Source organism: Scyliorhinus canicula, chromosome 13, assembly GCF_902713615.1.
Source record: "Scyliorhinus canicula chromosome 13, sScyCan1.1, whole genome shotgun sequence".
NCBI lineage: Eukaryota > Metazoa > Chordata > Chondrichthyes > Carcharhiniformes > Scyliorhinidae > Scyliorhinus > Scyliorhinus canicula.
The window spans coordinates 101,597,068-101,621,900 of record NC_052158.1 but is presented as its reverse complement, the minus strand read 5'-3'; the positions used below and the strand labels follow the sequence as shown (position 1 = coordinate 101,621,900).

Below are 24,833 nucleotides of genomic sequence, written 5' to 3'. Positions count from 1 at the left end.
CAGAATCAACTCTTCCCATCTTCCCATCAGAATACTACTGATTGTGACCACAGCATTCTGATGGGAAGATGTTCAGCCACTTGACGTTTCCATTCATGTTTTTATGAATGGAAACGGCAAGTGGCTGAACGACGCTAGTAAAGCCAGCTGGAAAGCTGTTCGAATCGCGAACAGCTTTCACAGCAGAATCAACTCTGCAGAAACCACACACAATGATACCATTTGGAAGTTTTAGTTTCCAAAATTAATTTCCAAAAAAGTCACTCGCATGATACATGAGGTATAGCATAAAAGCATGTTTTTGGGCCGAAAATTTAGGGGTCGCATGATACGCGAGATTGAAAGTTACGCGAGTATATACGGTATATGCTTCACTGCACCTTCACACACTTAGCACTGATGCAAGCCTTCCATCCATACCTCACATCGTACACAAACTGCCAGCTATTCAACCATTAATGCTGTGGCATTCAACCATGATGGACAGCACCTCGCCATATACAAAGCAGCTAAGTGCTGTCTGCTGTGAAAGAGAGAAAGTCAAAGCATTTGGTTGCTTTTGATGAGGTGTCAGTCATAGCAAGAGTGTTTATAAACATTGTGGTTAACATCAATACAGGGTAATGGAGATTCATTCAAGCTGAAGGAAAAGATAGATCCACAATCCATCAAGCATCTGTCTCTGGAGTAATAAAACTATCAATCACAGGCTCAGGCACTGTATGGCTGTGGGAAATTAAACGGAAGATCTTCATTTCAATGGTTTCAAGGGATTTCAAGACCTTTGGTGTACTGGGTTAGGAAACTTCTGTCACTTGCAACAAATGCTGCTTTAAATACTTTTATCTGAGGTAGCAGATGTTAAGAAAGGGTAAGTGAAAATTCACTGATTTTTCACACTACTGCCTGGAATACTCTTCAGTCAGGGTTTTCCTTTTGGGGGTCTTTGATGGGGGGCTTGGGAGGGTTCTGATGGGGGCCAGTGGTAAGGGGGTGGAGTCTCTGATGGGTATCTTGAATGGGGGTTGGAAGGGTTCTAATGTTCCAATGGGGTCAGCGGGGGGGTGGTCTGATGGGGAAGGGTGGAGTCAGGTTGCGCTCATGCAAGCGTGCCTTGGGGTGGTGACCCATTATTCCCATGGTGGTGTGGGGGAAGGATGCCCCGACTTGCCAGCAGATTGCCGGGGGGGGGGGGGGCAGGATTTGTATTGTGGGGGAGAGGGGGCCAGCCGCCTGACGTCTACATCGGGTTGGCATTCCGAGAGAATCCTGAGCTCCATTCCACGTTGTATCGAAACGGAGAATGAACCGCTCCTGGTTGCCGCTCCTAGAGCCAGGGGAGACCAGGAGCGACTCTCTCCGGTGGGAGCACTTAGTCCCCAGAGCGCAGAATCCAGTCTACAATGTTGTGGCATCAAACGCTTCCTGTGGTAGCAAATCCCACATGCCTAAATGAAGACATTTATCCTCATCTCAGTCCTAAACATTTTAGCCCACTTTCTTAAACTATGATCCGTGATTCTGGACATCCCACCATCGGGAACATCCTTCTGACATCTACGCTGTCCAGTTCTGTTAGAATTTTATAGGTCTCTATGAGATCCCCCTCATTCTTCTGAACTCCAGTGAATATAATCCTAACCAACTCAATCTCTCCTCTTATGTCAGTCCCTCCATCTCAGGAATCAGTCTGGTAAACCTTCGCTGCACTCCCTCTATAGCAAGAACATCCTTCCTCAGATAAAGAGACTAAAAACTTTCTCCTTTCAGTTAGTCAAAAAATATAACCTGAACAGGCATGCTGAATGAAGACATTTATCCTCATCTCAGTCCTAAACAGTGGCAATGAAGACACGTCATCACTCGATTTCACACTCACGCCCACTAGCTCAGAACTACACCCTGAGTAATGTAGAGCATAAATTAGAGTTGGGATCTGCACATGGGGAATCACTGGGCATGAATGTGCTGGGGGTAAGGATACCACAGGTGCCAACGTGCCTGAGATTTAGGACACTCATGTTCTGCTGCAGTAGATTCAGATAAGGGCTTGGATGGAGTAACCTACAGAAGAAGGCTGATGGGCACACAATTAAATGCTTGGTGCATTGGCAGGTCTGCCAGAAAGCCTGTGATAACGAGCAAGGAGCATAGAGGAGTCCTGTACCAATTTGGCACTGTTATTCGTGCAGAGCTTGTAGTCCATCCTTTCCAGCATGGAAGTCAGCAGACTCCTAAATGACCCTCTTATTGACTGACCTCATTAACACTACACCCTGTATGCTTCAACCGATGCCAATGCTTATGTAGTTACATTGTATATCTTGTGTTGCCCTATTATACATGTATTCTCATGTATTTTCTTGAATTTTGTTTAATTCCCTTTTCTTCCATGTACTGAATGATCTGTTGAGCTGCTTGCAGAAAAATAATTTTCACTGTACCTTGGTACATGTGACAATAAACAAATACAATCCAAGTGATGACTGACTTTATTAGCACACTTATGGATCCCATCATGATGTAAGATCTGACAGCTCATGTTACAACATAAGCAGCGGTCACTCAACATCTGAGTGCTGGAGTCAGCTGACTGCCATCATGGCTGTGGGCTAGAGGATGTAAAGGGGCTTGCGGATGTCACAATAGTAATCTGTCCTCCAACGAGAGTCGCTGAGGCATCTCCACGACGGAGTAGCTGTGGTTCATGAGCTTGCTATCCTCTTGCATAAAATGCATTTGCACTAATACCCTGGCCATTCACACAGAATCCTTGCTGTTGCCCGAGAGCCAGTCAGCCCAGACTACACCCTCCCATGCTGAGAATTTGCAGTTCACAGCCAGGGATTCTGCACCCAGAGCTATTCGAGGTCTTTCTCCAAAGTTTTCGTTAGAGAGAAGAAGGTTAAGAGGTGACTTAATTGAGGCATACAAGATGATCAAAGGATTAGATAGGGTGGACATTGAGTGCCTTTTTCCTTGGATGGTGATGTCCAGCACGAGGGGACATAGCTTTAAATTGAGGGGAGATAGATACAGGACAGATGTAGGAGGTAGGTTCTTTAGTCAGAGAGTAGTAAGGGCGTGGAATGCCCTGCCTGCAACAGTAGTGGACTCGCCAACACTAAACGCATTCAAATGGTCATTGGATAGGCATATGGACGATAAGGGAATAGTGTAGATGGGCTTTAAAGGGGTGTCACAGGTCGGCGTAACATCGAGGGCCGAAGGGCCTGTACTGCGCTGTAATGTTCTATGTTCTATCTTCAGTCTCTACCACAGAAAGTCAGCAGTCTTTTATCAATCATGCTGCAGCCACTGAAGTAGCACTGTGCACACGTGCTGAAGGAGTGTACAAAGTTGATTGGTTGGCTTCTTGAGTGTAACAAGGCATGATTTAATTTATGTTTGATTTGTTAACTCCTCAAAAGGCATTTGCTGTGTGATTTTGCTGTATTCCTAGAGCAATGTCTACTTATAGTCCCATACCTGGAGCAGCTGGTTTGTGCAGAAATGTTGAAGCCAATAAAAAATATTTCATCATCTGCCAAATCACTCTGCATATTTGCAACTTGAAGCAATTACAGAAAGCATCAAACAATTCTAGAATTGTAGCAACAGCAAGAACTAACCTGAAAGTAGTGATGATCCCTTTAAATAATGGTTATTGAGAGTCCTTCCTGCTGCTGAACATGTATTCAGCTGTGCGAGGTGTATTGGTCCCAGTTGATGTTATAGTGGGGCAGGAAGATCCCTGAATGGAACCCTGGCTCAAAAGAGCATGATTTTGACTTTCTTACAAAATATGGAGGACAGAGTCAGAGGACTGCAAATTAGTTTTAACAACAAGAAAAAAAATATTAGATTTGCAAAAATCGGATTATAATACAATACTCCTTTACTCTCCCTTTAGCTTAACACTTGCACACAAGTTTTAGGATTGACAGCAATTACAAAGTACATCTTAAGCTACAATGGTCTCATGAACACACAAAGTCCCTTTTAAGCACACAAGATGACTGTGGTCAAATACGCACTCCTCTCTGAACCCAAGTTATTGTCCGTGGATTTTTTTCTCAGAATTCCCCAAGATGATTGCCACATGAGAGTTTCCAAACTCCAATTCCAAAAACACACTTTAAAATCCTCCCTCATAATTATGCTGACCAGTTGCAGGTCCAGTCCAGGTTTTAGAAATAACTCTTTTAACTCAAGCTTCCACTTTTAACAACAAGTCCAGTCCAAGATTTTACATCACATAAGAGCAGTATTCCAACTACCAATGTCCAACTGCAATCAAATTAGCTAAATAAAATATAAAGCTTCTCTACCTTACAAGGCCCCAGTTGCTAAGCAATGCCTACATTCCTCTGCACGCCTATTTAGTCTCTAGCCCTCTCTAAAGCATAACAAGAACACAGTTGGAACTTCGCCAACCCCCACACATGCAAACACCTTTGTCCATTAGAAATCTAACTATAGGTTTTACCCTTCAAGGCACAGAAAGGTTAAATCAAATCCACTTAAAACGGTACCTTGTTTTTAATGTTTACCAATACAAATCTAATTGTCTTAAAAGTATTTTTGTTTTCCTAAAAATGGCTAGGTGATGGCGTTACCTGGAAGGTTTAGCTCAAAAGCCACACCTCTGACATCAGGTCAACATTGCATGCTAATTAGAACATAGAACATAGAACAGTACAGCACAGAACAGGCCCTTCGGCCCTCGATGTTGTGCCGAGCAATGATCACCCTACTTAAACCCACGTAACCCGTATACCCGTAACCCAACAATCCCCCCATTAACCCTACACTACGGGCAATTTAGCATGTTACCAATGCTACACTACGGGCAATTTACCAATCCACCTAACCCGCACATCTTTGGACTGTGGGAGGAAACCGGAGCACCCGGAGGAAACCCACGCACACACGGGGAGGACGTGCAGACTCCACACAGACAGTGACCCAGCCGGGAATCGAACCTGGGACCCTGGAGCTGTGAAGCATTGATGCTAACCACCATGCTACCGTGAAGCCCCGAATTGTTGTCATGACATCACGATCGCCCAGCTTTGCTTACTTCACAGCGTGAACTAACACCCTTGCTTGTACACCAACCAATGCGATTGACTTAGAAGAGCTCCATGGACCTTAATATTGCCCATAAAATATGCACATTTGAATCCAGGGCCGGATTCTCTGCTCCCGGGACTAAGTGCCCGTGCTGTCGTGAACGCCGTTGTGTTTCACGACAGCGCGAACAGGGCCCGGGCACGACCTATTCTGGCCCCCACAGCCAGCACGGCGCTGGAGAGGCTCACGCCGCTCCAGCCTCCTTACACGGTGCCAAATGGGCAGCCGCGCCAACCCACGCATGCGCAGTTGTGGCAGTTCATTCCTGCGCAAGCGCCAGTTGGGCTGCGTCATCTTGTGCATGCGCGGGGAACTTGTGCGCGCTGGCCTCTCACCGACATGGCGCCGGTGTTCTGGGCCGGCCATGGAAGGAGGTAGGCCTGGGTAGGGAGAGGCAGGCCCGCCGATCGGTGGGCCCCGATCGCGGGCCAGACCCCGACAGAGGCACCCCCCCCCCCCCCACAGGTAGCGACCAGGGGTGGACTGCGCTGGCGGGAACCTGTCGCGTTGGAGCAGCCGCTCGGCCCATCCGGGGCGGAGAATCACTGCTCGCCATTTGTGGCGATTCTCCAAGTGGCCCAGCGCGATTCTCACGGCGCTGGTTTAGGGGGGGGTGGGAGTATTGCGTGCGGGTGTCGGGGCGGCATGGCGCGACTCGCACAATTATATCTTTAAAGTTGGTCCAACAACCTGGAGCTGCAACTTACCTTACAGCATCTGTGTTCACAGAGAATATTTATAATGTATTTGAAGAGAACAAAAAACTGAGGAAGGCGCACCAGGATGTCCATGTTCAACTCCAGGATGTGAGGGTAAAGCCAAGTTTCTACTAATCAGTTTTACTTGTTCTGTGTTTCCAATTTTTGATATATTGCGGATAACAAGTGGATTTCTAAAATGATTAATACAAATTATGACCATTATCCATTTTTGAATTGTGCAAAACTAAATTTGGAAAGTATGCAAAAGTTGATTGTTAAGGAAGAACCTTGATGTGCTATGTTCACAATGACCGAATTTATGGAGTTTGAGGGATCAGGTCATCCAGTGAATAAACTCCATTCACATCTGGGACTTGAGTTTGAATCCAGCTTAGACCAATGTAAAGAAATAGTTCTATCTTCTTAACCGCAAGGATCTTGTATGAATTGAGTTTGGGCAGTTCCAACACCTCGATGAGGTTAATTTGATATGACTTTTGTCACTTCACAATCAGATAGAAACAAGATGGAACTGTAGTGAGAATGTTGGCATAGATCATAAGAAATTTGACCAAGAATAGGCCATTCAGCCCTTCCAGTCTGCTCTGCCATTTAATAAGATCACAGCTGGGATAACGCTCCCTATGCAGTGTCCAATTCCTGCCAGGACCTGGTCATCACAATTCTGCGGGAGGTGCAAAATGGGGAGTGCAGATCATATCTGAATACCCCATGCAAATCTGGGTCGTATCATTTGAATAGGATCTGATGAAATTTTGAAAACCAATGTGCAGAGCATACAACTGTTCCACCGCAAGCACTCTGCCCACTGCTGCTTCGTATAGAGAAGCCTAACCAGTGTGAAAAAATAGGAAGCATGATTTTGCCGTTATTCTTGATAACCTGTTGATGCTTTTATTTATATCTAGTTAATATGAACAGAAACACAATTTTATTTATTTGTTTTTCTGTAGCAATTACATAAGAATTTATTGTTGCAACACGATCAGCTACAGGTGAATTTAGAAGACCACAAGAACTCGCTATCGGCTGCCCAGGTGAGAAGATGTGATGAAAAATTTATAATTTTGGATGGAATTAAAGTATCTATAAACTTTGTAACTAGAAATTTGGATCCTATAAGGTAATGCAGGAGGTGGAGGAGTCATCAGTAGAGGAGCTGAAGGCTAAATGGGAGGGGGAACTAGGGGAGCAGATAGAGGATGGGACTTGGGCGGATGCCTTGGAGAGAGTCAACTCTTCCTCTTCATGTGCGAGGCTTAGTCTCATCCAATTTAAGGTGCTGCATCAGGCCCACATGTCTGTGACTCGGATGAGTAGGTTCTTTGGGGGTGAGGACAGGTGCACCAGGTGTTCGGGGAGTCCAGCGAACCACGCCCATATGTTCTGGGCATGCCCGGCACTGGAAGAATTCTGGAAGGGGGTGGCAGGGACGTTGTCGAGGGTGGTTGGATCCAGGGTCAAACCAGGGTGGGGACTCGCGATTTTTGGAGTTGCGGTGGAGCCGGGAGTGCAGGAGGCGAAAGAGGCCGGTGTTCTGGCCTTTGCGTCCCTAGTACCCCGGCAGAGGATCTTGATGCAGTGGAAAGATGCGAGGCCCCCAAGTGTGGAGACCTGGATCAGTGACATGGCGGGATTTCTAAAATTGGAGAGATTTCTAAAAACGGTGGCAGCCTTTTCTAGACTTTCTGGCTCAAAGATAGGTATCTTGGTCAATAGCAGCAGCAACCCGGGGGGGGGGGTTCTTTATTGTTTCTATTTTTTTCTATGGTTATTTAACTTAATATTGTGTTAATTTAAGTTGTTGTTAATATGTTTTGTTGTTCATTGACGAAGGGCGAATGTTTATGACTGTTATCATTATTGTTATTGTTGGTATTTTATTGCGGTTCGTTGTTATATAAATACAAAATTTTTCAATAAAAATTATTTAAAAAAAAAAAGAAATTTGGATCCTGCCTAATCTAACTACACTAAATCTGCATTCTGTCCAACTGCATTTTACAAAACACAATTACACAACCTCCAAAATTAACTTCTACATGTAAGCTGATGAAATTATTGTACTGCTTTTTTAAAAAAATGAACACTGTCAGATCTGATAATGAAAACTACGGTTGTTCTCTCGTCAGCAGCTGCTTTTTTAAATACATACGTGCTGTAGGATCTTACATATAAACATACAAAATCAGTGCATAATCAGGTCCCTTGAGCTAGCTGGACCATTCAATAAGATCCTGGCTGATGTATTTTGCACATTCCCATCTGTCCCCGATAACCTTTAATTCCCTTGCCACACAAATCTACTGCCCTCTGCCTTAAAAATATTAAATGAGCCGGCTTCTCCCGCCTTTTGAGGCAGCATTTTACAACCCTCTGAGAGAACAAAATTCTCCTCGTCTCTATATTATATGGATGACCCCTAATATTAAAATAGTGCTCCCTAGTTCTGGACTCATCCACAAGAGGTAACACCATTTCCGTATCTACCTTGTCTGAACCATTGAAGATCTTCTATGCTTTAGTCAAATTCACCCATCACTATTCTAATTCCAGTGGAAACAAGCCCAGCCTTTCCAACCTATCCGCATAAAATAACCCACACTTTCCAGTTATCAATCTAGTGAACCTCCTCTGAACCACCTCCAAAACATTTAGATCCTTCCTTAAGTAAGGAGACCAAAACTGTACACAGTATTTGGGATTCAGTCTCACCAATGCATGCATAACTGAAGCATAAAATCCTTACAATGTTCAATTGCTCTCTTAATAAAGGATAGCATTCCCTTAGCCTTCTTGAACACTTGCTGCACCTGCATACTAACTTTTTGTGACTCTTGTACAAAAACATCTTGGGCTGGATTCTCCGATCCTGCAGCTATGTCCCACGTCGGCGTAACATGGCCACTGGTCCTTCGTTTGGCAGGGGGCTAGCAGCCGAGTAGCATAGAGCACTCGGCGCTAGCTGCCGATAAGGCCCGGTGAATTGCCGGGACCGTGGCTGCACATTTGCACGGCGGCCTGCAGCGGCCACGCCTTGCAACATGGCGCCGGCCGCTCGCGGACCCGGCCTGCAAAATAGTGCCCCCTCCCCTTTGGCTGGCTCAGGCACCCCGGACCACCCCCTAACAGTGCCCCCTGCTCGTGGATCGGCCCTCCCCCGACTGTTTTCTCCCACTAACTCAACCTACCTCTATCTATTTGCAAACTTTCTCTGCCTTCTTCACAACATATTTTCCTACCTATGTTTGTGTCATCTGCATATTTAGCTGCCATGCCTTTGCTCCCGTCATCTAATTCATTGATGTGAATTGTAAAAAGTCGAGACCCCAGCAAACACATTTGTGGGACTCCACTTGCCACATCCAGCCAATCGGACATTTATACACGCTCATGTTTCCTGGCAGCAAATCAGCCAATCTTGAGTCCAGGCTAATATGTTCCCCACTACACCTTGTACTTTTATTTTTTTCCAATGACCTGTAATGTGGCACCTTATCAAATGCTTTCTGAAAATCCAAGTACAGTACAAGCTTCCCTCTACCCACAGCATATGTTACACCTTTAAAAAACCCTCGTAAATTTGTTAAACGTGATTCCAGTTCATGAAACCATGCTGACTGTTCCTAATTACCTTGAGCTTTCCTCAATTCCCAGCTGTAACCTCTTTAATAATTGATTCCAACACCTTCCCCATGACAGATATCAAGCTAACTGGGCTATATTTTCCTGTTTTCTGCTTCCCTCCTTTCTTGTCATGACCTGTTTAATGGTTCTTGTATGGGGGATTTCTGCGAACATTAATAACTTAATATTTTGTTTGGCTGGTTTAGCACAGTGGGCTAAATAGCTGGCTTGTAATGCAGAACAATGCCAGCAGCACGGGTTCAATTCCTGTTCCGGCCTCCCCGAACAGGCGCCGGAATGTAGCGACTAGGGGCTTTTCACAGTAACTTCATTGAAGCCTACTTGTGACAATAAGCGATTATTATTATTAGATCTGGAAAACTAATTTACATTTTATTGTAACAACTCTTTCTGGAGTCTCTTTCCCTCTTTGAACCATTGATTTAGTTTGATGCTCTTGAACTCCATATTAATTACGGATGCATAGTGCGATAGCATTTATCCTGGCCAGAAATACGATGTTTTACAAATTTCACTTTTGATAGACAGATAGTTTAATTTGCAACTGCCCAATGATTGTACCATTAAATATAGAGATAGGAATTGAGGAAATGGCTCCTATTTTGTAAACAGTAATTTTAGACACTGCAATCGTCCTTGAACCATGCCTACATCATCCGGGCTGATTCTTTTGGCTTATGTACCAGTAGGTCAGGTGATGGATATAGCTGTTGCTCAATGACCCCAGCAAAAGTTCCAAACCTTTTATAGTCAAATTTCATTACGGTACAAAAGGCAGGAGGACATCCATCTTTGCAGTTGGGTGGAGAGGGTCAGAAATACTGGCACCTGTTTCAAAGCTGAGGTAGAAGTGTGCCCTTAAAGGAGCAGAAGAAGCAATCCTAGGGGCTAGAGAGTTACTGTTTGACTGGCAGAAAGTGAAAACGTTTTTGTGGAGCCAGGAGGGGCAAAAGAAAAATCACTGACAGTTTTTTGTGGCCTTTTCTTGATTAGCATGGAGCAGCTCCTTCAGGGCTCAACAGTCTGCTTCACCTGGGTCTCAGTGGAGGTGATAGGAAGCTGTGAATTGACTTCAGTATCCATGGGCTATATATGGCAAGGCATGACGATCTGAGTTTGTGTTCCTGATTGCTGTACAATGTCCTTTCTGGAAACTTAACAGAGATGTTGGAGGACAACACAGCCAGGACTGCAGTGATGCCACGGTTCCCCTCACTGTGGTCAGAGTCAGTCAGCATTCCACTGCCTTTGTTCCCATGTGAAAATAAAATGAAAAATGGTCCCTTTTGGCCACATACCCAAAGAAAATTAGTGCCTCTGAATTGCGGTGCGGCAAGGAATAGAACCTTCAAGAATGATAAAATGGCAAAAAAGTAGTCTTTCCAAATGATTTATGTACGAAAAGCTATTGGCGCCACTGAGAAAAGTAGCGATACTTTAGAACACCGGGCTCAACTATGCTTGTTTTACTGAATGATTGACAAACGTATATTAAACCAGCATAGCCATGATGAGCAGACTAACCTCCTTCTGTGATGTGATCCTATGAATATACTTTGGGGTAATGTCAAGTCCCTTGGCTTAGATTGGAATTTATTACTCATTACCCTCATTATGATGATTTGTTCAAATTACAGGCTCAGGTAGAAGAATACAAACAGCTCAGGGAAACCTTAAACAAAATGCCCAGCCTGAGACAAACGGAACAAAAGCCACCGCCCAATGTAGAACAATCACAGCAAGGTGTTGCTGAGCCCATACAATATCACAACAAGCTGGGGACACAAGACCAGATACCATATAGAAGTGAAGGTGACCAGCATGATGAGGTACGTCAAAGTGTAACTGGAATAGAGAGCAAAATTGAATTAAACTTCCTTTTGATTGAACTAACAAGATCTAGAATTGAACTATCAATTTATAACCTTGCTGACAAGTTGGAATACCAACAGGCAATATTGAAAAATACACAACTTGTCCGCATTAATTGGATGTAAATATTTGGTCAGTTGTAGGAAAGAGATTAATCTCATGATGTTCAACCAATTTTTCTTTTATTCAATGTTGATGGACTGGCTGTGTATTATCTGTGAGCCAGTGGTTCAATTATGTTGTTGCAGCATTCATTAGGAAAATTATATGAATATTCCGTTCTGAAGATGTACTTAAAGAAATGGCAGAAACAATTAAATGTTCATATTCACCTTCCATAAGTTGCTAACAAAACCTGAGGAGACTTTCATGTATTTTTTCTTCTAATAAATGTTTAAACAAAATTAGCCATTTTAAAATCATTACAATTGGGTTCACACTGAATTAAATCATGCGGCTCGTCTCATATTTGTGGGGATATTTTCCTGTCGTGGCTTTGCATAGGAAGACTGTGGGGTGAATTAAAAAAGATTTCTTCCGAAAGATTTCTTCCAGTAGGTGGCTGCAATTCTCCAAACGTTGTGATTATCTTTTCACAGCAGTAGTGTGCCCAGCCGGAGGTTTCCCGGCGGTGTGGGGTAGCTTCAATGGGAAATCCCATTGACAAAGGCGTGAGTAGAGAATCCCGCCGCCAGCGAACGGTGCGCTGCCGTGAAACACGTTGCTGGGGAAACGGAGAATCCAGCCCAGTGTTTCGAATGAAGTTGCAATCTGAAAACACCAATCACATAAAATCTCCCTGCATGTGTTTTGTAAATGTCCTGGACAGTGGATAGAAAACCACTTGTTTCTAACCTAACCCATAATTCTGGAAGCAATAAAGACATTGCATTCATACAACACGTTACACAGCCTCAGGACATCTCAAAGCACTTCTCAACCGATGGAGTACTTTTGAAGCCTAGTCATTGTTGTAATATAGGGCAACTATCGGAAGAGAGACTCCCCCCTGCCTGCCAGCTTAGCTACCAAGGTGAAGGTAGTTCAGGTGACGTGTTCCTTTTGGCACAGGGCCGCAGTACAAAGGTATATAATGCTGGATAAAATGAGTAATTTTGTCAAAAGAATAGCTTGTGTAGAGAATGAAAAAATTCACAGTGGTGCAGTAGGGCTTATTATGTTTGCAGGATATTTTCAGGGCAATAAAGGAAGCCTATACTCAGATCTATATCGAAACCGAGTGTGCTTGCAGCTGATAGATGCTAAAAGGATTGCATTCTGCATGGAATAACATCTTTTGCTAGACAAAACAACCATTAGAACAACAAAACAGATGAATTATTTTTTAAAAACACAACCATAATATTGAAGTGATTTCATTTGGTCATGTAAGAAGTGAAGAATTGTGAATGGGATAATAAAGCAGAGTCAATGCACTCAGTAAAAGTACACATCTATCTTTATTGCAGAAGAAAGATGTGCAGCTACATATTAAACCAATGCTAGGGGAGAATGATGACACTAAAGTAAGAGAAGGTAATGAAGGAGTACCAGAGAAGCAATATGGTCAACCTGAACACTGGCAAAGGAATGAACATTCAGATTTGGAAAAACATGAGTACAAATCACAGGAGCATCACCATGAATGGGAACAGGAAGAGAATGAAAATCATACAGTGGAGCAGACAGAGCTACATAGGCAACACCATGGCGAAGAAGAAACTGAACATCAACTGATTGAGGATCAGAACAATGAAAATTACCAGACAGAGGATCAGAATTTGGCTAGAAGCAGCCCTACTGAGGTAATACATGATAACTCAGTAAATAATTACTTGTGGAACTGTGTAAAGATTGGGTCCAGTTCTATCCTTCACCAAATAGCTATCTGCAGTACAACAATTCACATAGAAATTTAGTTGTGAAAACACTATGTGGCTTCTGTCTTTAGCTGTCTTTTACTTTGTACTTTGTCAGATCAGTTGATCTACCATGGCATTACCAAAAGTTATAAATCCTATTTTAATGTTCCCAATCTCTGTTTTTGATCATTTCTATCACTTATCTTTCTGCTTTTCTTTCATTCTTTTTCACTCCTTTCTTTCTTTTTACATATCTCTACTCTTCTCCCCCCTCCCTCCCTCTGATATATTCCTTTCTTCTGCCTGTTTGCAACTTTTATTTACAATCTTTATTTGTGGCAGTCTGTCCCTGTCTCCTCATTTTTGTGCCATCTTCTCTTTGCCTAATGTGTTCATTTCCCCTTCATGCCTCACATTGTCCTTCCTTTTTCTTCGCACCCGTCATAGGGACAAGCACAGGGGCCTGAGTTTCCTCCTTGGGTGCAACTCAGAAGTTAGACAGGAAAATGCATCAACTGTTGCCCTAATGCTGCTGAGGTCAAGTTATATCCAAGTAAGGGCAGCACGGTGGCGCAGTGGGTTAGCCCTGCTGCATCACGGCACCGAGGTCCCAGTTCGATCCCGGCTCTGGGTCACTGTCCGTGTGGAGTTTGCACATTCTTCACGTGTTTGCGTGGGCTGATGTGCAGGCTAGGTGGATTGGCCATGCTAAATTGCCCCTTAATTAGAAAAAAAATGAATTGGGTACTGTTATGGGCCAGGGTTTAGAGAACCCGAAAGTGTATCTTGGAGTTCACCTGACCCAAAACTTTTATTAGATTGTGGTATGGGGAGCACATGGCCCACTCTACAGGTGTGGTGCAGCAGAAATGGAAAAGTATTTTTTAAAGCAAAACAATGTTTATTCTATGAACTCAAGTTAACCTTTTTAAAACATACAGTGAACATCTGAGCAACCATTAATTCAAATGCAACCCCCGAAGAATACAACACCAAGTAATCCTTAAGCTGTCCTTTTAACATCCATAAGACTTTTTAAAAAATCTTTAAACAGAAACACATCAGGTTAAAGTCACTACTGAGAGCAGTTATTTGTTTTAAATCACCAAAGGATTGATTTACAGTTTTTAGATTACAGAGAGAGACTAATACCCCTTCTGGCTGTGACAGCAGCTATCCAGCTCTGAAAACGAAACTAAAACACACCCTGCAGCAAACATCCTAAAACGAAAGTAAAAAGCTGACAGACAGCCCAGCTCCACCCATACTCTGACATCACTGATAAACACCCATTTCTTAAAGGTACATTTCTTAAACACCCATTTCTTGAAGGTACATTTCTTAAATACCCATTTCTTGAAGGTACTCTGACATGACAGTACTCTAAATTAAATTTTTTTTATCTCCTCAAGTATCCTCTGAATCCCATTAGAAAATGGCCAGAATTAAACTGGGTGTAAATAGTAATAAACCACCAGCATATTTCTTCTTTCAGTCTTGAAATTTAAATTTAATCTTCAATTTTGCACATTAGGCACAGCATATCTAAAAAAAATTCTTACAAATGGGAACATTTTAAATTTTTAACAAAGCTTATAGTCGGAGAAACAGAAAATACAAAGCAGACTCACTCAAGACTAGATTTTAGATATGCAGTCTGACAGCACAGTGGCATTGGAGGGCTAATGAGAAGCGATGAAGACATAAAGTCGAGCGTTGGCAATTTGTAGGACACCATGTCTTTGTATCATGTTGCTCAGGGCCAAGGTGAGCAAGTGGAGAAAGTCAAGAAGCAATACGTACCTTGGATCTGTCGAAGTGAGAAGAGAGACCTTTACCGGACATACTTAGGTTACAGGTGGGTTAATGAGATTGGAATAAAACAAACACGTTCCCACTGAGCCGGACTACAGAAAGAGGTAGTGGAAGAGGATAATATGGTGAAGCATGTCAAAGGATTGCAGAGAGATCTAGGAGGATGTCATTCTATGATTCTATTAACTTTGGTTTGGGCCATTTCATTGCGATGGAAGGGACAGAAACCTGATTGGAGAGATTCAAACAAGAAGTTACAGAAGACATGAAGCTGAATAATACATGTGGGAGTGGGTGGAGGGAGAGTGGACTGCATGGCCCCCCCGGAAACAAAGTCGGTGTGGAACCGACATGCTCCATGTCGACCAACCCCGCAACCATAAAGTGTTATGGGGCAGACTAGTGAGGGCTGAGTCGGCCTTCCTCCACTCTTTGGGGCAGAACCTACCCTCTGGAGCTGATGGCCAATTGGATTGGCCGGTAGCACCATCAGTCCAGTGAGTGACAGAAAGACTGCTGCCGGGACTGCAGGAGAAGAAGAAGCTTAAGGCCCTTACATCCCCAGGTAAGTCCGGGGTCTTGGACCAGGAAAATTTTGGTAGTTTAGGGAGAGGGGTGCGGGGGTGGAGGGGTTGGTTTTAATGGAGGGAGAGGGTAGGAAGGAAGGGAGCGTTTCACCTAAGAGAGCTGACTCCGTGATAGATAAAGAAGAGCCCTCGACGAGTGACAACCCCCCACCGTCTCTATTTTACGTCCCCTGCCTCTACAAGGGAAATGAATGTCCATTTGGACACAGATTTAGAAGAAGGCCAGAAGTCTTTCATTTTTATTCTTTCACAGGATGTTGGCGTCACTGACATGGCCAACATTTGCCGCTTGTCCCTAATTTCCCTCATGGTGAGCCACCTCCTTCAACTGTTGCAGTCAGTCTGACGTGGATACACCAACAATGCGGTTTGGGAAGGTGTTCCAGTATTTTGACCTAATCTCAGTGAAAGAACAGTGATATAGGGCAAGATTCTCTGTTTTTGAGACTTGGTGCAGTGATGAGAGACTCCGGAGGCACCTTTCTCACTGACCGGAATGACAGGATTCTGCGGAATATTTTGTGCTTGGAATTGCATTAATTATGCACACATGAGTTCTCTTCCAAGCCACCTAGTGGTCCTGCAGCTGATTCATCCATCCACCGTCTGCCAGCAGGTTTCAAGGTTCAAGGCCCCGGCGCCATATTTAAATACCAATCCAGCATGCCCATATCACTTTCTCCAGCCCACCTATCTTCACCAGACCGTGTAGGATGTCAGCAACACAGAGGGAAAAGGCTAACAGCCTCAAGAAGTCTGTTCCTTGATTCAACTACCTTCTCCCTTGAGCACATCACCTGCGAGGCATCAATGTCCCACTTGGACCTCCATCCACTGCCTCTGGATTCTTCATCCACCCTCTTTCAGTAAACGATGTAGTACCCTTTGACCCCCATGTTTGTGGGCTTTTTAAGTAGCCTTGCCAGGGTCCAACTTCGCACGGCCCTTCCTCTGCCTTCTATTGCTTTCCTTCATCCACCTCTTGCCCTCTGCCTGCCATTGTGAACTCTTGCACTTAGTCCCCCATCTTGTATAGCCCTCCTACCACATTGTCCCCTTTGTCAAGCCACCCCCACCCCGGCCACACCTCACACTTCATCCCTGATTGAACATTGGACCATTGTTGCAGTGGCTGCATGAGTCCCACAGCACAGCGCAGTCCAGATAGACACTAGTGTGTGATACCAAGTGGAACGAACCTCCGGTGTCCCCAACCCCAGGTGCTGGGGGACAGGAGGATCCATAGGTCCGGTAACTTGTATAAATTTAAACATTTTTCCACTAGTTTCATGTCTAGAATTACTTCCAACCTCAAACTGCTGTAGTGTCTCTGCAGTAACATCCAGCACTTTAAGTTGGAATTCTCCCTCTCTCTCTCTCTCCCTCCTTTTCCATAGACTCCCTACAATGCAGAAGGCCAGACAGCCCAACAAGTCTGCACGAATGCACTGAAAGAACATTCCACCGTGGCTCACTCCCCCATTCTATTCCCGTAACCCCACCTAACCTGCACATCCGTGAACACTAAGTGCAATTTAGCATGGCCAATCCACCTAACTTGACATCTGTGGACTGTGGGAGGAAACCAGAGCACCCGAATGAAACCCACGCAAACACGGGGAGAACATGCAAACTCCACACAGTCACCCAAGGCTGGAATTGAACCCTGGGGCTCTGATGCAGCAGTGCTAACCACTCTGTTACCGTGCCTTGTTTTCTCTTGCAGATGTTTCCATTCCTGTACCAGCCTCTCCGGACAGGCGCCGGAATGTGGCGACTAGGGGCTTTTCACAGTAACTTCATTGAAGCCTACTCGTGACAATAAGCGATTTTCATTTCATTTCATTTCCATGTCAAGTTTCAATTTCCTTTTGAAAAGTTTTTTCCCTTCCTTCTCTTTCCCTTTTTTGCTTTTCCTGCATATCTAGTTCAAGTTTTTTCATTTCTCTTTATACCGAGTAGAGGCAGAAGGTTTTGTTTTTAGTTAGAACATCATGATCGGCAAGGCTTGGAGAGCCGAAGGGCCTGTTCCTGTGCCGCACTTTTCTTTGTTCTTTTTTCTATTTCTTTTTCCTGCATTTCTAATTGTTTCTTTTGTAATTGAATTGTAGCTAATTCAATTGCCTCATTTTTTGAGATACTTGATCCCCCAGGGAAGCTCTCCAGTTTTAAATGTTTCGCTATGCTTTCATCTCTCCTTTCCTTACCTCAACTCCAATTTATCTTCCAATTCAGTTAACTGACCCTTGGTTACTTTCTGTAAACCAGTCAGAGTTACATCATCCATCTTTATAAAAAACCTTAGCAATTGCCAATGCCATTTTTGAATTCTAACCCATACAATATACCTCCAATTCCTTTGTTCAGTACCTCACTACCCCAATTACTCTTTTATAAAAAAAAGATTCATAGATTCCACCATTTAGCAACAAATCCCAGACCATGTTTTACTATTCAGTACATTTCCACATTTCACAATCTCCCAATGAATTATTACCAACCAGCGTCCACTAACCCTTTCTCCACATTTTGAAATCCCGAAAGAGCCCCTACGTTTGTTATAATCCTAGTTGATGTTATAACTGGATGGGATGATTCCAGAATGGAACCCTGGCTCAAAAGACTAACTTTTACTTTTTTGTTCTAAAACGTGGAGGAACAGGGTCACAGGACTAGTAATTAGTTTTAATAACAAACATTAAAAAACATTCATTAAGCATGAAAAAAATTGGATTATGATACAGCACCTCATTACTCACCCCCTATCTTAACAATTACACACATATTAACACAGATTACTAATCATAATTTAAACTACAATGGTTTCAATAACACAACATCCCTTTCAGCACACAAAATGACTGTGCTCAACTACACTCTCCACTTTGAACCTCAAGTGAATGTTTATAGATTTCTCCTCAAAATCATCACACATGATTCTCTTTCAAAACCGCACTCCCAAAAAAACACACTTCGTTAAAATCTTCTTTAACAATAATGCTTTCCATTAGTGGTTTGAATCTGAAATCCAATCCCGGTTTTCCAAATGGCTCTTTTAATAAAGCTTCCATTTTGCTTTTTACCAACATATTCGGTATCCAAGTTTTTTTTAACCAGCCTTGACTCCTGTACGAACGGTTTGACTCTCGAACCAAGATTCCATTAAAATGGTATCAAACTTTTGATTTCCCTCTGAAGTCTGCTGTGCCACCGTGAATCTGGCTACTGAAATTGTTTACTCTTGAATTCTTCTGAACAATACCTTGGTCTATGTTCTCTTAAGCTCAGTCATCGTAAGACATTCTTTCTATCGCAATTTATCAGGACTGTAACTGGTTCTTTGGGGAGCCTGCTTCTTTGCAGCTCCCATCCTGTCCAGTCTTTCATCTGGCAGAGCTGTGAGATGTTCAGTCCCCAGTGTCCTGTCTTCGACTGCAATATATCCAGCTAAAATTAAAACTTAAAAAGCCCCCAGTTAGGGCAGCTCGGTGGCGAATTGGGTTAGCCCTGCTGCCTCACTGCGCCGAGGTCCCAGATTCAATCCTGGCTCTGGGTCACTGTCCGTGTGGAGTTTGCACCTTCTCCCCGTGTTTGTGTGGAGTTCACCCCCACAGCCCAAAGATGTACAGGCTAGGTGGATTGGCAACGCTAAATTCCCCCTTAATTGGAAAAAATTATTTGGGTACTCTTAAATTTTAAAAAAAGCCCCCAGTTGCTAAGCAACCACTGATGGTTTATTTACTCTTCACACCATAGTCCTTTCTAAGCACAATGGAAAACAGTTGGAACTGAACAAACTCTCACACCAGTAAACACTTTCGTCCAGCATGAACCTAACGAGAGGTTTTACCTTCCTTCCACAGAAACATTGAATTAAACCCTCCAAAGTTTTCTAATACAAATATCAATACCTTATAACTACCTGTGTTTTCCTAACAGCTTTGAAGCATTCACCTCAAAGTCGCTTACAAACTAAGCATTACATTGTGCACGGCACTCTTTAGCAATCGATATAACTTTCCTGGCATGACAGAAGATTGGAAGGCCTGATGGTTGTTTTAATGAGCATTCATGTGATGCATTTAATGCAAATGGCGTTCATATCAACAGGCAGTGGGAGGACTGACTCACCTGTAACCCGCCAATGGGAGAATTGCAATGTGATTTTACACCAGCAGGTTTCTGACTTTTGGTTCCTGATAGATTCTTTTGCTCCTGCCCACTACCAAGTCAGCTGTGGGCAGGATGGGAGAATTTTGCCGGTAATTCCAAGTCAAAATAGTGTTTGACCTGAAGGGAACTTGCAACTGGTGGTGTTCCTCTGAGTCTGCTGCCCGGGTCCTTCTAGGTGGTAGAGGCCATGGCCGGGATTCTCCCGCAATTGGTGGGAAGGCCCGGCGCCAAGAACGGTGCACACCACTGCGGCGCCGGGCCAACCAGAAGTTGCAGAATCCTCCGCTTGTCCAGGGCTAGGCCGGCGGCGAAGGGTTTGGCACCACGCCAAGCGGCGCCGAAGGGCCGGCCCGAGTTGGCGCATGCGCAGAACCGCCAGCGTGGTTCCGCACATGCGCAGACCGGCCGGCGTGTTTCCTGCGCATGCGCAGAGGGGTTCTTCTCCGCGCCGGCCATGGTGAAGCACTACAGAGGCTGGAGCGGAAGGAAGGAATGCTCCCATAGTACAGGCCCGCCCACAGATTGGTGGGCCCCGATCATGGGCCAAGCCACCATGGAGCCCCCCCCCCGAGAATTGCTGCCAACGGCCCTCGACCGGCGCGGCGTGATCCCGGTCGCCGCCCGAAAACCGGCGCCGGAGAATACGGCAGCCGGCGTCGGAACGGCAGGGCGGGATTCACGCAGCTCCCTGGGGATTCTCTGACCCGGCGGGGGGTCAGAGAATCCCGTCCCATAGGTCTGTAAGGGGAGTTGCTGCAGTGTATCTTTTATTTGGTACATATTGTTGTCACTGTACGTCAGTGATGGGAGGGAATGAATGTTTAAGGTGGTGGCGATCGAACAGGCCGCTTTGGCCTGTATGATGTTCAGCTTCTGGACCTGCACTCATCCAGGCAAGGGCAGAGTATTCCATCTCACTACTGACTTGTGCCTTGTAGATGATGAACAGGATTTGGGTTGATAGAAAGTGAGTTATTTACTTCCAAAATCCCAGGCTCACACCTGTCCTTGTAGTCACTGTATTTATATGGCTGGTCCAGTTCAGTTTCTAATCAATGGTAACCCACCAGGATGTTGATAGTCGTGGTTTCAGTGATGGTAAGGCCATTGAATGCCAAGGCGAGATGTCTATAGATGGTTGTTGGAGCCTGGCAAATGTGTGACGCGAATATTACTTGCCACTTATCGGCCCAAACCTGAATATTGTCCAGATCTTGCCGCATATGGACACTGTCTGCATCAGCATTTGAGGAGTTGGGTATGGTACTGACATTGTGCAATAATCAGCAAACATTCCCACTCTGTCTTTTTGATAGAGTGAAGGTCATTGAGCAGTTGAAAGTGGTTGGGCCTAGGACACTGAGAAACTCCTGCAGTGAAATTCTGGGGCTGACTAATTGGCTCCAACAACCACACCCTTCTCCAATTGTGTTCAGCATGAATCCAATCAGCAGAGATCTACACGAATGGGGAAAGAGTCCTGTAGCATGCAAAATTAGCTGGGTTTTTTCTGGTACTCGGAGCGCCGAGAAACACCCCATTTCTAACGCCCATCCGGTTAGATTGGGGACCTCAGCGAGGAACTCCCCGACGAAGCCGCACTTAGCCATGTTTTCTGCACTGAGGACCTCCACTCGCCGGAACTCTTCAGTGCTGCGGGGGATTGGGATGCAACTACCTCCGAAGCCACTCCCAGCCCCAACTCACAATAACTCCCCAGCAATTCCCACACCCACACAGAGCACCCCCGGGCCCAATCACTGTTGTGCATAAAATGCTACCCAGGCACCTTAGTAATGCCAGGCTAGCACCCAGGTGGCATTGCCAGGGTGCCCAGGTGGTATCAGCAGCGGCAGGGTACCGCCTTGCCCAAAGAGCATGCACCTAGGGGCGTCCAATCCCCAGGGAGTCCCCTGCGAGTACTGTTCCGTCTGGTCCCTATTTGTGAAGACCAGCACTGAACGGCACTTGCCCTCGGTCTCCAAGGCAAAGGAGTTTGATCCCACAACTTGGGTAGATCTTAATGCATATTAGAGTGAGAATAGCTGTCTTACTCTAATAGGGGCTGGTTTAGCACAGTCAGCTAAATAGCTGGCTTGTAATGCAGAACAATGCCAGCAGCGCAGGTTCAATTCCTGTACCGGCCTCCCTGAACAGGCGCTGAATGTGGCGACTAGGGGCTTTTCACAGTAACTTTGTTCAAGCCTACTTGTGACAAAAGGTGATTATTATTATGCAGATTTGCCACAAAGTGATGCCGCCCACAATGGGCAAGAGTCACATTGCGAGATTGCCTCAGATCTCGCGAGGCGTAGCAAGCCGGATAGATTTCGGACTTGGGGTGCAGGATTCTCCGACCCCCTGCCAGGTCGGAGAATCCCCAGGGGGTGGCACGAATCCCGCCCTGCCGCTCTGACGCCGGCTGCTGTATTCTCCGGTGCAGGTTTTTGTGCGGGGGCGGGGTTTACGCCACACGCCGGTCGGGGCCATTGGCAGCGAACCCCCCGGCAATTCTCCGGGCCTCAATGGGACGAGCGGCCGTCGTTTCCTGGCCAGTCCCGTCGGCGTGAAATGGACATGGTCCATCACGGCGGGATCTGGCTTGTAGGCCGGTCGGATGAGTCCTCGGGGGGGGGGGGGGATGTGGGGGATCCGGCCCCGGGGACGCCCCCAAGGTGGCCTGGCCCGCGATCGGAGCCCACCGATCTGCGGGCGGGCCTGTGCCTTGGGGGCACTCTCCGCGCTGGCCTCTGTAGGGCTCCACCATGGCCAGTGCAGAGAAGAACCACCTGCGCATGCGCGGAAACACGCCGGCCGGGTCTGCGCATGCGCAGAACCACAACGGCGGTTCTGCGCATGCGTAAAAATAGCGCCAGGCTTCCGCCGCCAGTTGGCGCGGCGCCAACCCCTCCAGCGGCGGCCTAGCCCCCGGACGTGCGGAAGACTCTGCACCTTGTGGTCAGCCCGATGCCGGAGTTGTTCGCGCCGCTCTTGGTGCTGGCGTCGGGCCATCCGGCCAGTTGTGGCCGAATCCCGCCCGGGATCTCCCAGCACCTGGCAGTCGTAATGCGCCATGCTGCTTTTCAGGCGTAACGCAACCGGTAGATGTCACCCAACATTTCTGAGTAGTTTGCTCAATCCATTTTTTGAGCAGTGCTTGTGTTTTTAGAAATGTTTTTCTTGAGCTTTGCTTGGACTTCTTGTTTTGTTGTTTATACCATTCGCAATCAGAATGATTCAATTTTGTTTTGTTCTGGATTGACCAACCCATTCTCAATGAAGCTAATTTACATGATCTGTACACTAACTTGGTTGAACATATTGATATGTACATATAAATTAGGAACAGGAGTGGGCCATTCAGCTCCTCAAGCCTGCTCCATCATTTGATAGATCATGGCTGTACTGATTGTGGCCTCACCCCACTTTTCTGCACAGCCCCTATAAGCTTTGATTCCCTTGAAAATCAAAAATCTATCTAATGCAGCCTTAAACTTAAAAATATAGACATATCAAACAATGGCTCTGCCTCCACTGCCCTCTGGATGAGAGAATTCTGTAGGCTAATGATCCACTGAGAGAAAAAGGGTAGAATCTTCTTTCGCTGATGGAGTTGAGCTTGGAATTGGGAAGTGCAAGTAAGTAGTTGGGATGGTGGTTTACTGGAACCCACTGCCTTTCAGCCTCTGTCAGAGTTATGTTCTGGGTAGGAATGCACATGGTTGGCCGTCCTGCCCTGATGTCCATTCAGGCCCTTAAGTGACCAATTAATGACCTCTGGCAAGCTATTGCTGGTATTAATCCATTGGCAAGTATGTCTTTCAAAATGCAGCACGCAGAGTTTCAAAATGCAAGTAAAAGTGTGGCCTGCTTCTGACCTCCAGAGTGGGGTGGTGTGCGCTTTGATCAAAGGTACTGATAATGTCAAAATGTCTGATTGAGGGACTGAACATTGGGGAGGGGGTGATGGCCTGCTGAACTTGCCCTTGCTGCTGACAGCCCCCCTCCCCACCTCCCCCCACTCACAATTCTGGGACTCCCTGTCCTTCCAGCAGTAGCCATGGCCTCCCCAATGGACCTGCTCACACAGGAGCCGCCAACCTCTGATTGGCCTGCAGCTTTTGTAGATGTTATTTCCATCCTCGGGATATTGATTTCAGTAGAAGGCCCACTATTGACACCCCCACTGCCTGATTGCCTTGTGTCTTGGCGGGCCTTCCTGAAACTAGGCAGCACAGGCTTCTTGCCAGCTTTTCAACAGGCACACGACGCCTCAACAGGATTCCACCCAAATGTTCTCCTCACAAATTCACTTACAGATCATAACATTACAGGAACTTTTCTGTATGCTCAAACACTTCAGTAATTTAAAATAATTTAAACCTCTTAAAAGCCCATGTGTGGACTGATGATTTTGGCCATTAACTCTTGTTTCTCTCTCCACAGATGCTGTTAGAACTGCTGAGTTTTCCCAGCATTTTCTGTTTTTATTTCTGTAATGTGTGACTTTCAGTGTCTCTGCTTTGCTTAAAAATGGCAGAGGAGGGCAGCAGAGGAGTAACAAATTGTCTTATAAATTTTGCACACTCTTATTCTTATAAGTGCTACCCTTGCCTACCTTCTGTTCGTTTTTAATTTTTTCAAAGCAGCTATCCCTGAATTAGCACTCATTCTAAACTTCAGCATAAATGGCATGTGGATTGAAGGTGATCCTTCCAGCCGCATCATTTCAAAATCTTTTTCTTCTTATTATTCTTAGGCAGTCTCTCACTACTGAGGATGACTATCTTCCACTCTGGGATTGTGGATCCTGAGGTGACTAAAAAGTCCTATGCTGGATTCACGCACACTGCCACAGGTGGGGCAGATAGTGTTTGAGGAGGCAGGTGGGGTGGGTGGGATGCTCAGAGTTCAGTACACTACATCCGCTGTTTGCTCTCAGCCTCCACCTGGGCCTGCCACAGACATTCAGAATGGTTGGCACCTTTGCGGATGGTTCTTCTCCGGTTTGGGAGGTC

General features: G+C 45.4%; 1 protein-coding gene across 3 annotated transcripts in view; it reads left to right on the top strand.

Annotated features, from left to right (window-relative positions):
• The window catches only part of LOC119975799 (Golgi integral membrane protein 4-like), a 170,434-nt gene that overhangs the window by 74,454 nt on the left and 71,147 nt on the right, over positions 1-24,833 (top strand). For 2 of the 3 annotated variants that reach the window (XM_038815658.1, XM_038815657.1), the window contains exons 6-9: positions 5,866-5,948; positions 6,812-6,895; positions 11,144-11,335; positions 12,848-13,183. In XM_038815658.1, coding sequence (XP_038671586.1) covers positions 5,866-5,948; positions 6,812-6,895; positions 11,144-11,335; positions 12,848-13,183 — 695 coding nt within the window. The remainder of the gene's footprint in view (positions 1-5,865; positions 5,949-6,811; positions 6,896-11,143; positions 11,336-12,847; positions 13,184-24,833) is intronic. The other variant, XM_038815659.1, reaches the window with a different exon arrangement.